Source organism: Branchiostoma floridae, chromosome 7 (assembly GCF_000003815.2).
Source record: "Branchiostoma floridae strain S238N-H82 chromosome 7, Bfl_VNyyK, whole genome shotgun sequence".
In the NCBI taxonomy this organism is placed as follows: domain Eukaryota; kingdom Metazoa; phylum Chordata; class Leptocardii; order Amphioxiformes; family Branchiostomatidae; genus Branchiostoma; species Branchiostoma floridae.
The window spans coordinates 1,888,071-1,902,254 of NC_049985.1; the positions used below are offsets into that span (position 1 = coordinate 1,888,071).

At 40.2% G+C, this 14,184-nt stretch overlaps 1 protein-coding gene across 1 annotated transcript in view; it reads right to left on the reverse strand.

Moving 5' to 3' along the window:
* The window catches only part of LOC118419274 (transmembrane protein 131-like), a 123,479-nt gene that overhangs the window by 21,156 nt on the left and 88,139 nt on the right, over positions 1-14,184 (reverse strand). Inside the window, exons 11-16 of the mRNA XM_035825621.1 lie at positions 11,119-11,180; positions 10,580-10,691; positions 4,433-4,541; positions 2,095-2,248; positions 952-1,122; positions 374-475 (exon numbers count right to left, since the gene is read on the reverse strand). Coding sequence (XP_035681514.1) covers positions 374-475; positions 952-1,122; positions 2,095-2,248; positions 4,433-4,541; positions 10,580-10,691; positions 11,119-11,180 — 710 coding nt within the window. The remainder of the gene's footprint in view (positions 1-373; positions 476-951; positions 1,123-2,094; positions 2,249-4,432; positions 4,542-10,579; positions 10,692-11,118; positions 11,181-14,184) is intronic.

Genomic DNA, 14,184 nt, shown 5'->3' on the forward strand with positions numbered 1-14,184 from the left:
GAGTGACTGCTTTTTGGCCTTTCTTATTACCTGGAGGTCTAACCTTCATCGATGTAATAAGGTACAGTACTGCATAAAATAAAAACTTCAGATGGCTACACAATGATACAATAACCGGGCAAGCATGGCCACAGTAACAATGACAGATGGTTGTGCTCTATAGGTGGGCAATCATATCTTTTTGCTTGAATCTTCAATTGCAGCTTTAAAAAAAACTTAGCTGTAGTACTGCATAGAATAAAAACCTCAAATGCCAACACAATGACACAACAACCGAGCATGCATGGCCACGTACAGTAACAAAGACAGATGGATGTGCTCTATAGGAGGGCAATGCCCTTCCCTGCACTATCCCGTCTCCTACGTCACTCACCTCGGTTGGATTACTGTTGGTGACAGAAAAGGTCATGCTGCGTTTGTCTTTGGAGCCCATGGTGCCGAAATCTAACGAGTTGTCCGCTGAGTGAACTGAAGCCTGGAACAGAGCCAGAGGGAAAAACATCATTAGGAAGTGCGGTCATTCATTCAAGATGCACTTTTAAAGTGGCAGTAAAAATGGAGTTTCCTCAGTCTATCTTTCATGTATTACTACCAATTTGGTCTGTTCTAAAAAGATCTTTCTTTTTTTAATGGGTTTGTTCAATGCAAGGTCATTTGACCACTTCTGGGCAGTGAACTAAATAGAATAAATTGTAGAAAATTATTGAGGTAGGAAATAGCAGTGATTGTTGGTTTTAAAGGCTTGAAGATCTTCAATGAATGTATGTTTATGTAGTGTTACTTTCATAGCAGCCCTAGGCCTGAGTATGGCTGCACTGGTTGGGAGAATCTGAGTTGTAGATGTATACTTCTACATTTGTATATACATGTAGAGTTACTTTTAGTATCCTAACTATAACCAGTTAGGTAGGGAGAATCTACATGTACAGACATGATTCTATGTAGAGTTACCTTTAGCAGCCCTGAGTATGATTGCACTGGTAGGGAGAATCTGGAAATGTTTGTGTAGAGCAGCAAGAAGGTGGAGAGAACCGAGTTCACCCCGTCTGGCAAGAACTTGAGCAGGAATGGAACGTGTTTCTTCTGGGGAAGGATTGTCACTGGCTCCGCGAAGTCAACAATCTGCAGGAGAGAAATAAAAGCCATATATTAAAAGCTAAAGCTAAAGCTAAAGTTGCCATACATCACATTGTGTTGCGTAGGCCCGGCACCCAGTTCCGTTCTTAAGCCCTGGGGTCACACATATATATAAGTCACTACAGCAGGGGGCCAGTCCACTAGTAGTGAAGTGTGTTTACAATGTAGCTTCCATACTCTTCCTCTTTGCAGAGAAAGAAGTATGTACCATTTTTAAGAGTCTTTGGTATGACCCGGCTACAACACCCAGTCTTCCCTGGTGGTCTCCCATCCAAGTATTGTCTGGACTGCACGTTGCTTAACTGCCAAGATTGCACATACATCAGTAAGCCGAAAAAGTTGTGCATATGTATGGAAACCAAAGTGGTATTGAGGAAACCTGAAACAATCTCTAATTTCCTAGAATTACTCCAAGCAGTCTTAAGTCTAAAGACACAAGTGCCAATGTTTTTATATCACCAATAAAAGTTAAATCAGATCAATATATCATAGTTTGCAAAAGTTTGATGCTATTGTAAGCATTGTGTATTGCAAATATTAAAACTGAACAACAGCATGCAGCAATATTTTTAATAATAAATACATTGTGGTGGAATTGGTAAGCTTTTGTAAGCTTTCTCACAGCTTCCTTCCCAAACAAGTGAGGATTCTTCATGTTTATGTCAATGGGAAACATTACCTAAGAGACCACCAAAAGTTGTCATATTGGCAAGATGGTCTTTATGTAGAGGTACAGATATGAAAGTGCTTTGTATCTACTGAAATACTGAATCATTGACAGTCAATGTAAACTTACAGAGAAGTATTGCTGAGCCTCCTCAGGTAGTGTCGCGTTATGAACCACGACGGGGAAGATAACAAGCTACAAAATGACCTGGCAGTTTCTGACTAGACCCTGAAGTAAGGCTTTTACTTCAGTTTCTACGGAGAAATCACGATTTATGATTATAAACTCACAGAGAAGTATTGCTGAGCTTCCTCAGGTAGTGTTGCGTTATGCACCACGACGGGGAAGTCGAACGTGTTGGTGAGCATCACCTCCCGAACGATGGGCTCTGTTGTACCAGGACTGATGTAGAACAGGGTACAGTTCTGCTCATAGCCAAGAGTCCTGGGGAAAGGGATAAAAAAATGGAGATCGTAATTACGCCGTGTTTGCGTTTTCAATTTTCCATAATCATAGTGCATTTTACCATGCTGGTACTGTATAGTTTTGGGTGTGTCTGTGTTTCTGTGTTTCCGGATTTTTGTAGTCAGCATAACTCAAGATCCTCTGGATGGATTACAATATCTTGGTGGCAGATTGCTTGGACATAAGGAAGAAGTGGTGTAAATGTTTGGGCCCACCAAGTTGTTAAGCATTCTGCCATTGCTTATAATTAAGTTATAGTGGCTCTGTTGTGCCAGGACTGATGTAGAACAGGGAACAGTTCTGCTCATAGCCAAGAGTCCTGGGGAAAGAGATTAAAAAAAAATGGAGATATAGTTTTGGGTGTGTCTGTGTTTCCAGATTTTTGTAGTCAGCACAACTCAATACCTCTGGATGGATCACGATATTTGGTACGTAGGTAGGTGTTGGGAAGACAAAGGTCAAGGCCAATTTTGGGCTACAAGGGTACAGTTCTGCTCATAGCCAAGAGTCCTGGGGAAAAGGAAGATAATGTTAAAGAATCTGCCATCGCTTATAGGGGCTTTGTCATGCCAGGACTGATGAAGAACAGGGTGCAGTTCTGCTCATAGCCAAGAGTCCTGGGGGAAGAGATAATGAATTTAGCTCGGCCAATGTGTTGGCGAGCTCTGAATGGGCATTTTTGGCCGAGGATCGACCAACGTCTTGGCAATCATGGAACTGCGGGTGATACGGAATACCAGAATACACCATGTTGTAATTTATTTATGTCATAGGTCAGAAAACATTAACTTAGTTGCCAAACTACTCATAAAAAAAGACAAAATTTGACACATTGTTTTAACCTGCACCAACAACTTTATTCTGTAAGAACACCGATTCAAGAAAAATTTGAACAAAAGAACTCCGTTCGCTTGCTGTGGAGTGCATGGAGTACGTGCTATTTAATCAATGAAAGCCTGTGGGATACATCAAAGAAGCATGATTGTGTGATACGGAAAATTATCACCCGGTCAGGAACAGCCATATCGAACGTTATCGCAGCCCAGGTATGACATAAGTACATTTACTAACTTTTGAAAATTTTCACATGTCACATCAAAGAATGTGCTTCTTTCTAATCCATCATCTTTCTGTCAAACTTTCTACATACTGTACAGTAATCAGTCATACTGTACAAATGTACATGTAGCTATGGGATTGATGGATGGATAGGTGGGTCATAAGAGAAATTTGCTGGGAGAGTTTTTATTTCCAGACGGTGTTCTGTCAAACTTTTACGTAATGTACGTGTAGTCATAACTCATATTGTACATGATTCAAGCTACAGGACTGATAGCCTGGATACCAGACCCCAGCCAGAATTTCCGTGCCTTGGAGTATTCCTATCAAACTTTTATGCACTGTACATGTAGTCATATTGTTTATGTAGCTACAGGACTAATCTCTTTTGACTCACTCATGGGGGACTGTTGTAGAATTTCTTTGGAGCCCTAGAGTCATTGACTTGGGCTGTATAGGACCTAGAAACAGTCTGGAATCCAGGCTACAGAACTGATGGATGGGTGGATGGGTGGGTGGGTCATGAGAGAAATTTGCCGGTAGAGTTTTTATTTCTGTCAAACTTTCACATACTCTACATGTAGTCATATTGTATTTGTAGCTACGGGAATGATAGCCTGGATACCAGACCCCAGCCTGATCTCAATAGTATCTTTTGTCTAACTCAGGGGGGCCTGCTCTAGAATTTCCGTGCCGTGGAGTTGGGCTGTATACGACCTTGAAACAGGATACAAGAGAATTCTTTTTACAGAAACCAGCAGTCACTTACATTGCTTACGTTCATCATGATCAGAGCTTCTAACTGAACTTTGGGATTGTTTTCTCACCACAAAAGCACCACCTACATCGGCTAAATATAGCGGTGAGAAGCAGAAATCCAGTTAGCAGCTCTGACGAAGGTGTCTGAGAGACATTGAAACGTACTAAGCAATCTAACTACTGGTTGCGTAATAAGAATTTTCTTATATCCTATATTCTACCAAGCTGATGAAACTATTTTCGGACCTTGAAACAGTCTGGAATCCAGACTACAGGACTGATGGATGGAAGGATGGGACATTTTGAGAGAAATTTCCGGTAGAGCTAATAAAATTTTGTTCTTACCCGTGCAGCACCTCCGCCTGGTAGGGTATCTCCAGCTTCGGGATGTTTTTGTCCTTGGACTTGACGACTATCTTGCCTGCCCACTGCCTGTGGGTGGTGGCTTTATTTGCTGGAAGAGTTCACAACATCTTTTAGCAACACGTTTTTCTGTTCTTGTCTTCACTATATACACGATTGTACCAGTTCTAAGTTCTTAACAACTAAACTGAGTTTAACCAAAAGTCTCAACAACTCTTGGGTTGTCTGTAAATACTGATGATAAGTTCACAACATCTCTTAGCATCATGTTTTTCTGTTCTTATATTCACCATACATCAGTACTGTTCTAAGTTCTTAGAAACCAACTAAACAACATGTTAACACAGAAGTCTCAACAAATCTTGGATTATCTGTAAAATTCAAATTTCGTCAAATTCAGATGATCAGTTCACAACATCTTTCAGCAACATGATTTTCTATTCTTGTGTTCACAATATCATTTCTAAGTTCTTAGATAACGACTAAAACAACACAGAAGTCTCAACAAATCTTGAGTTATCTGGAAATAGTAAATCTTTGCTTACAAGAAAAATAAGATGACATTAAAATTCACCAAGTGATGAAGTCTCAACACCAAGTTTCAGCACCGATTCATTAAGTTGACTTGCTATCAATTAATCTATCCATGGCTTTACACAAGTGTGATACATATATTATGCATGAATGTGTGATGCTATTCTATTATCTGCAATATCATACAATCACACAGGGCTGTCTCTACCTTTAAATATTTGTCAGTCAGTATTTTGATATTTTTCTTAATGGGGGGGGGGGGACACTGAAGGTCGGAGACATACAATTGTATTTCATGTCAGGACGTTCAGCTTCTTTTTCCCTGCACAGGGACTAGCGGTAAAATTTTTGTCAGTCTCCACCAGAAAATTCCCGTCCCAGGACTAAGGGACAGGTCCTGGATACAGCCCCACAATTATGTAGCTTTGTATTTCATGCTTAGATATGTTTCACTATCTAATACACAGTGACTGTAATGAACCCAGACTTTCTTATCCCCTGCTGCAGTCAGGATCTGCCGTAGCATGACAGTCCACCCATTTGTCATTTTGCCTTGACTGCCGTTAATCGTTATAATCCAGTTTTATGAACCTCTAATTACACAGATGCTAACGATCACGGTAGGCGTTATTAGTCCTAACGATCGATCAGGCAGACAGGAGGTCCCATCCCGTCCCCAAGATGGAACATCTGCAGTTATCTGGTATGGCACAGGACCTGGTTTTCAGATCCCTGGGGCCGGTACATCCGCGCGCAGGGCTCAAAATCCCTTTTTCGCAGGTAACACTAGTTCATGGTCACCTTTATCCGGGGTTAACCTATATTTGTTGTTTTTAAACATAGGGAAACATAGGGTATTCATGAATATCAAGTTGACGGACTGTGGTTTCAAACTGCAATATGATCAAAACATTGCAATTCATAGACTTGATACCCCAAAATTCAATGTTTTAAAAGCAACGGATATAGGTTACCGGTAATAAATGGTAGATGAAGTTGAACTAGCGTTTACATTGAAAATCACTTGCACCAAACAAATTTTATCTGCACCACTCTGAATTTAGGAAGTATGGATCATACTGAAATTGTTCAGGAACCAATGCTATTTTTTCTTTTATACTTTATAGTTGGTAACAGTCAATGCAGCTAATAACAATCCATATACACCTACATTATATGACTTTTATGTATAACACCCAGTACATGGACCAGTGCATGTTAGGTGCAGGTAGACATCAGAAATACCTGCACAGCTCTAATTTCACCTGCACAAACCTGCGTATGCAGGTGGTATTTTGAGCCCTGGTGTGTCTGTTCCATCTCAGAATGCCAGCAGGCTTAGGAACCTATTACAGATGTCACAATTCATCAAACCATACGTTAAGGTCTTCTGAGGTCCCGTGCGAGCGTGACAGAGTGAGAGTGAGTAAGCAGGGCTCGAAATCCCACCTGCATATGCAGGTTAGTGCAGGTAAAATTGGAGGTGTGCAGGTATTTCTGGTGTCTACCTGCACCCAACCTGCACTGCATGGTTCAAGTACTTGGTTTTATACATAAATGTCCTATGATGAAGGTGTATATGGACTGTTATTACCTGCATTGACTGTTACCAAGTATAAAAGAAAAAATAGCAATGATTACTATTAGTAAACAATTTTAGTGTGATCCATACTTCCCAAAATTCTGAGTGGTGCAGGTAAAATTTGTCTGGTGCAGGTAATTTTCAATGTTACCTGCACCAGTGCAGGTATGCAGAAAAAGTATTTTGAGCCCTAGTAAGTCAAGAATTGTGTCTAAAGTGACAGTGAAGTAATGTTTCCTTTAGCATTCACGTAACATTTGGGTCTAAATCATATGTTGTTACAGTATTACTGGAACCTATTACAGCTGTCGCAATCCATCAAACCATACGTTTTAAGGTCTTCTGAGGTCCCGTGCGAGCGTGACAGAGTGAGTGAGAGTGAGTAAGGCAAGGATTGTGTCTAAACTCTAAGGTGACAGTGAAGTGATGTTTCCTCTAGCATTCACGTAACATTTGGGTCAAAAGTATATGTTGTTACAGTATTACTGGAACCTTTAGCTATTACAGCTGTCACAATTCATCAAACCATACGTTAAGGTCTTATAAGGTCCCGAGCAGGCGTGACAGAGAAGTGATGTTTCCTCTAGCATACACGTAAAATTTGCGTAAAAAGTATCTGTTGTTACAGTATTATTTGCACTACTGCCTTATATGTTGGCTTCATGATAACAAGAAAGTAGTTCTTGTATGCCACATGACATATTTATATACTGGGGCTAACTTCTATAGAAAATTCAGTGTATGTAACTTTTAAATAGTATGATTATGATTTAGTTCATGTAAAGACCTCCTCGGCAGGGAGTAAACAGTTGATTTCTCTATATGAACTCTCATTGGCTCAGGGTGATCTATCATACGGGGAATCGTATATATGGAACATTACTACGGGAGACACCTAGTCTAGTCTGGCTTCCAAATTCTTCCATCTCTCCCCCAAATCTCTACTTGCTTTATTGGCATGCATATTGCATGCATTGCATGGTAGCGTGCGTAGTCCAGTGGTTAGCGGCCCTAATTCTGGAACTAGAAGCTGTGAATTTGCTTCCAGCTGTGTCACTCACCCGACATGCATGCTACCGAAAAAGGGTTGCAGTCCTTAGGACAGGACGTTAAGCCGTGGTCCACTGTTCATTGTGCTTATCGAAAAGAGGGGAAATTTTCCCAGTACAACGAAACTGTAAATACTGTACATAGCGTCTGTTTTCTCTGTCATGACGGAGTGGAAGACTAGCTCTTTAGTGAGCTAAAACTTTCCTTTTCCATTCCCCTTTTTGCATGCATGAGTATGAGTGTTTAGAGCCTACATAAGCATTCATATGGCTAGCCGGGTAATTTCCCATCCTCCGAGACATCAACCATCTTCTACAAATTGCTTTGAACGCACTTAAAGAGCTTCCCAGAACACCTTGTGGAAACACAATTATCAACACCCCTGCAGCGTCCTCAAGGTTCCCAGTAATTGAACACTACATCACAACTTGATGTTACATTAAGTTTACCGGCATTACGTTCTACTCGCTAGATAAATTCAACTGCATCCTAGGAGAAGATAATCCTTGCACTGTACAAATGGGTAAATAAATCAGACTGTTTATATCATTGAACCAACTGTGTAAATACTCTAGACTCATCATGTTGAAATATTGATACTTAATCATAAGGATTCATGTAGGTAGTTCATTGTACACACCTGTTTGTACAGGTATATTGTTGTAGTAGACCTTACGAAAGTACTTTGTTGTGTTAATAAAGTTCTCATTTATAACCCTGTAGTGGATTCTGCCTGAAATGTCTGACCGTTTCCAAAATCATATCCAAGTGCTTGTGTAACTTGCTATTTGGCATATCCTAGTACCTGGATGTCTAACCTACATCAACGTATTTTGGAAACTAACTTTGCAGGCTAAGTTTGTTATGCTTCATTTGTCTCATCTTCCCATTATTTTGCTTCCTTGTTTGGTAGCATTATATCCTGACAGTGGAGCTGATTTGATTTTCTTCAACAAAGTTAGGATTGGGTCTATCAAAGACAAACTCAGAACTATCAAAAACAAAGTGCACTGCACTTAAGCTTTCTATCTCTTTACACCCATCACCTACATGTCAAACATCAAATAAACCATATCAGTAACACACCAGGTACAGTGATAGCAGTGATGCTAGTGATAGCATAGTACCACTCCTAACACTGTAATGCTGAGTCCAATGGTAATAATGGTAAGCCCTAACAACTTTGATTGCACCAATGGACATCATTACTAACAGCTTTCTGGCTCTCTCAGTGACCATCTCATATAGCAGTGATGCTAGAGATGCTAGTGATAGCATACCACTCCTAACACTGAAATGAGTCCAATGGTACTATTGGTATACCAAAACAACTTTGATTACACCAATGGACAACATTAATGCTAGTGATAGCATACCACTCCTAACACTGAAATGTAAGCCCTAACTTTAACTGCACCAATAGACAACTTGCTGGCTCTCTCAGTGGCCCTCTCATACACAACAAGTGTGAATTTGTGCCTCCCCTGCCAGACGATTAGGCAGCTGTAGTGTAAAACAGAGTGTTGGTAATTTCCTACATAATATACAGGCTGAAGTGCTCTACACATTTCCCTGTGTACTACCTTATTTGTACGGCCTCTGTGAGCTTAAATTACACCCAGTGACCCGTAAACAGTGTGGAGGTCTCACGCCGCCAGAGGCGACCGAACGGTTATTAGGATTCTTCAGATATATGACACACCCTTAATTGATGTCATTACTACTGTAAGAGTGGTAATGTTTGCAGGGATTTGATTTTACGGTTGGGAGAAAATTTAATGTCTCCAGTGGTTTTAGGTTTGCAGTATTTTAGTGTTCGCAGCAGTTTCAGGTCTGCACTTTTTTTGCGTTAGGAAGAAAATTGTGTGTTTGCAGTGGTATTAGGTTACTTTGTAGTTTTTTGGTTTAGGAAGAAAATTGAGCATTTGCAGCGGTTTTAGGTTAAACTTTGTAGTTTTTTGGTATACAAAGAAAAATGAGCATCTGCAGTGATTTTAGGTTTGTAGTTTGGTAGGGTAGAAGAAAAATTGAGCATTTGCAGGGGTTTTAGGTTCATAGTTTTTTTGCGGTAGGAAAAAAATTGAGTGTTTGCAGTGGTTTTAGGTTTGCACTTGTAACAAGAGCAGCATTCCAGTCACATAATGGAAACATTTTCCTGGTACGTGATTTGAACTTCGAGATGAAGAGGTCACGGCAAAAACTGCGAACGAAAAATCTCCGCAAATATTTCCCATTTTACAATATCCTACTAGGCCATTTAGGTCATTCCTTGGTGCCATTCCGATGCACCTTTTCCCACCCCGAATGGTCAGAGTAATGTTGGTAGGATGCACTAAAGCTAATAGCTAACATCAGTAGCCTGGCTTGGCGCAGCCGAGGCTTAAAGGGATCAGACAATTGTGTGATAACTCTGTGAACCATTAAGGTTGTTCTGCTAGGGTTTGCACTAATTGGGACACTTTGTCAATGCTTCTACATAATGTACATACAGCAGTGTTCTCACCAAGATTTTTTCACGGCATAGTTCAGCAAAGTCAAGTGTTAAGCAATGCATGCATAAGCAGTTGTAGGGGGTCTTGGAGAATCATCCCTGAAAAATTTTTAAAATACTTCTTAACTAGTTTGCTCAGTGCAAGGCCATTGACCACTTCTATGGACTGAACTACGTTCACTGTGGCAGCATCTCTTCTCCGTAAGTCAGAAACATCGAGCTTCTGCAAGTTCAACTAACTGATTCAATAGGCAGAGCAGGGGTTAAAAGGCTGCTCGGGAAATCCCTACCCCATTTAGCCGAAATGGTTTGATCCACTCACACCGGGAAGGTCCCCTACTCTTTCCGATAAGTGTGGTGGTTTTTTTTACATGCCCGGGGTATGGCTGTCAATGGCAGTACAATTCGGAACCCGTATCAGGGGCCTCTCCAAAGATGTACCATCATAAAAGCTTTGAAATTGTGTACTTACCATAGAACGTAACGCTGGCCACTTTTGTATCCCTCCCTCCTACCGACGGTTTGAGTGTGACCGGTTTGTAGTCTATCGTTACTGCATCGTTTGGTGATGATAACTTTATATTCTGAAACACAAAAGCAGTTATTTTTCCTTTACATTTTGCATGCTTGCTTTCAGTTACACAATGCATCTTGTTTTCGACACAGCACATATTTTTTTACACAATGCATACTTTTTAAATCCTTTTTTTCAGTAATCATCAATAACAAAGTACACATACAGAAAACAAATAATTCAAGGTGATATGCAACTACAATACAGATTTCTTAGAAGACATGGGAAGTTTTTGCAACGAACAATACTCTGGAAAGATGTGGGCAATAGATTTTTCCCCCCAAAAATGGAAAAAATAGAAAGCACACAGCTTTACTACAGTTAAAAGTATAATGACAAAATCGATACCCTTGTGTAAAATGTGAAAACTATAATGTGCATTATTTTATTGTATATTCTAAGCAATATGTTAAGATTGAAATTATTTGTGTACTTACAGTAATTTGTACGTCTCTTGCCATGGGGTTTAGAAGATGCAGCTGTAAAGTTTTCGGTTCATCTGCAAAGACATGAGAAACAAAGTCCATTACAAACTTGCATACAATTCCATAGTAACACATACATGTTGTAATGATAACACAAGGGATACCAGAAGCTTTATAGATACTTAGGCAAATCTGCATCCTTCGTGGAAGATTTGAAGTACAACACATTGAATTCCAACTTTTTCCTCTGTTCTACATTCACTTTTGAGGCTTTCAAACTAAGGTTTATATCATGGAATCACTGTAAGCACATCACTAATCACCTTTTAATGCGACTAGTTTTAGACATACTTTCTCTTTTGAGGCTTTCAAAGTTCTAAATGGAATTACTGTCAAGTACATCAAAGTGACTCCGGAATGTAGTTGGTGTTGCCATATATTGCTATGTACAGACTGCCTTTGAACACTGCTGCATATGGGTCTGTCTGTAGTGCTGAAACCACAGTGACTGCTCATGTCAGAAACTACAACTTTTTTCTGTTCTACTTTCCCTTCTGAGGCCTTCAAACTAACATTTACATGATGGAATCACTGTAAGCACATTGAAGTGAATCAAGACTCTAGTAGGTGTTGCCATATATGTCAAACTATGCATAGCTATAGAACACTGCTGCATGTGGGTCTGTCTGAAGTGCTGAAACCATAGTGATTGCTCATATCAGAGACTACAGGTGGCAAATACGGCTTGTAATAGCATTCCACTTGAACTGGGAGATAAGCACTCGTTTCCCCCACTTTGGATCAGTCTGGAGATCAGAGAGCGGCGGCAATCGGGCTGCAGCAACGCCGCGGAGAGAGGGCTGATAACACATCACACCAAAGCACATGATGGACACTGCGAAACCCTTTGAGTAATACGCTGTCCTTGGTTCTGAACGATTAGTGATGCTTCATAACTCACAACAAAAGGCGGAGAATGGGAGAAACTGACAACGGTAATACCAGTAGTCATGACCGAGTGGGCTTGGATTGCAGGAAAGGCAGGGCATTGTGATTGTGTGCAGATAGTTCTGTCACTCCCCCAGAAAAGGACTAGGCTGGCTTATCACCAAACTGCCAAGGCAGGAAATCACGACACCACCAAGAGTTAAGTTATTGTTCCACTATTAAAGCATTATTCTCAACCCTTTGATAGACCACAATACAAGTTATTGTTTTCTTAGTCTAGTAAAGTATTAATCTCAACCCTTCGATCGATCATGACACTAACAAGAGTTTAGTTATTGTTCCACAAGTAAGCATTATTTTCAACCCTTTCATAAAGGGTTGAGAATAAATAGTGCAACACAGGGAATCATTCACCTCACAAAACAACACCTGGTTACCAATCTGATTTGGGAAATATATAAAACAAGAAAGCTTTTAAAAAAAGCTGGCCGGGGCGCATTTGGAAGGACTACCTCAAAATTTCATGTTGTGTTCCAGTAAAATGTGCATCATTATTAAACTAGAAGTTTATATCTAAAATCTATGGGAAGTTGGCTGGAAACCTTTGTTCACTGGTATAATTGGATTTTCCGGCGTACTTTTGTGGGCGGAATTGTATCCCTTGTGTGCGCTGTGTGCCGGATATAAAAATCGTAAAAGAAACTCCGGTGCGAGACCACAGCCAAAGGCGGGAAGAGGTCCCGGATGTGCATTGTCGTTCTTTCTTCGTGACAGAAATTTCACTGTGGAGAACCTCTTAATTGGAATTCCACACGAATCCAGTGATCTTTGATTCTACCAATGGGATGTTGTGGACTCTTCAGTATGAAGCGTAGAAGTGCATCAGTGCGTCTATTAAAGTGTATCGCACACATGACAGGGTCTGATCTCATTAGGTTCCATTTGTCTTGTTGTGGTAATGCTTTAGCTTCTTCATAGGTCAGGTCAGGATTCAGGGTCATGAACAATTCTGGCCAGTTTAAATCATTAGCAGACACAGTGACAAACCATGTTGGTGGTCCAATAGTGTTTATTTTTGCTAGCAAGTTTAGCAGTTGGTCCTTGAAGTAAGCTGCTGTTCCACGTATATTCTTCATAAAAGTGTATGATGTGCTTTCAACATGTTGATCAATTTCATGATGCAGATCGCCTGCTGTTAGTGGCTGTGCTATGGATTGTGATCTAACATTACTCTGCTTTTGCATTCTACATACAATGGATATCTGACTGTACAATTTCTTGATTTCATACGAGTTCAAGGCAAAGAAGAGCCATGGGATGTTTTTTCTCCAGCAATCATTGATATTGAGCAAACGTGATTGGAAGTACTGTAAGTCTGTTAGTTGTACATCACGCGTCTGTTTGAAGCCATTTTTACCATATGGGTATAACTGTGGAAAACAGTGTTCCTCAAGATCAGTCTCTTTAAATATGCTTTGTGGTGGTGATGTTTCACGTGGTAGTGATATCACTGGGACATTGTCTGTTACATTCTGCAACAGAGATTGTAACTGGACATTTGGATTAATGTAGTTACAGGGAAAAGCTGAGAGTTCTTGGACAGTAGAAGGTGCACTTGAGAAGTCTGGTTCATTGGCGTCTGTGATCATTGGATTGAATTCACTTGACTTTTTTACCCAGTTTTCAAAGGTAGCTATGTTCACATGTGAATATAGATGATTATGCGTTACCAGCCATGTAAGAGCTTCATGCATTTTGGAAAATCGTACAATGTGTTGTGGGTCTGTTCTTTGTGTTTTACTTTCATTTGTCTGACAAGGGTGTACTATTACTAGCCCAGCTGTATCTTGGCTATGTGGTAACAGTTGGCAAGTAGTTTCAATGTTGGTAGGGAAACTTATGGCTTGACCTTGTTCACCAAATTGTCCACCTGGTAATACAATTAACTTGATGAAGGTGTATTTCAAACTGACAAGTCTTGTTTCCATTCTACTGAGTTGTTTCAGGCATGATGGAATGTCACCTGGATCCATATTGTTAGTCCAAGCATTGGGTATGGGTTTGTCTTTTTCAAGACAAATCAAACACTTTGAACAGAGATGATGTTGACCCAGAAATATCATTGACTAT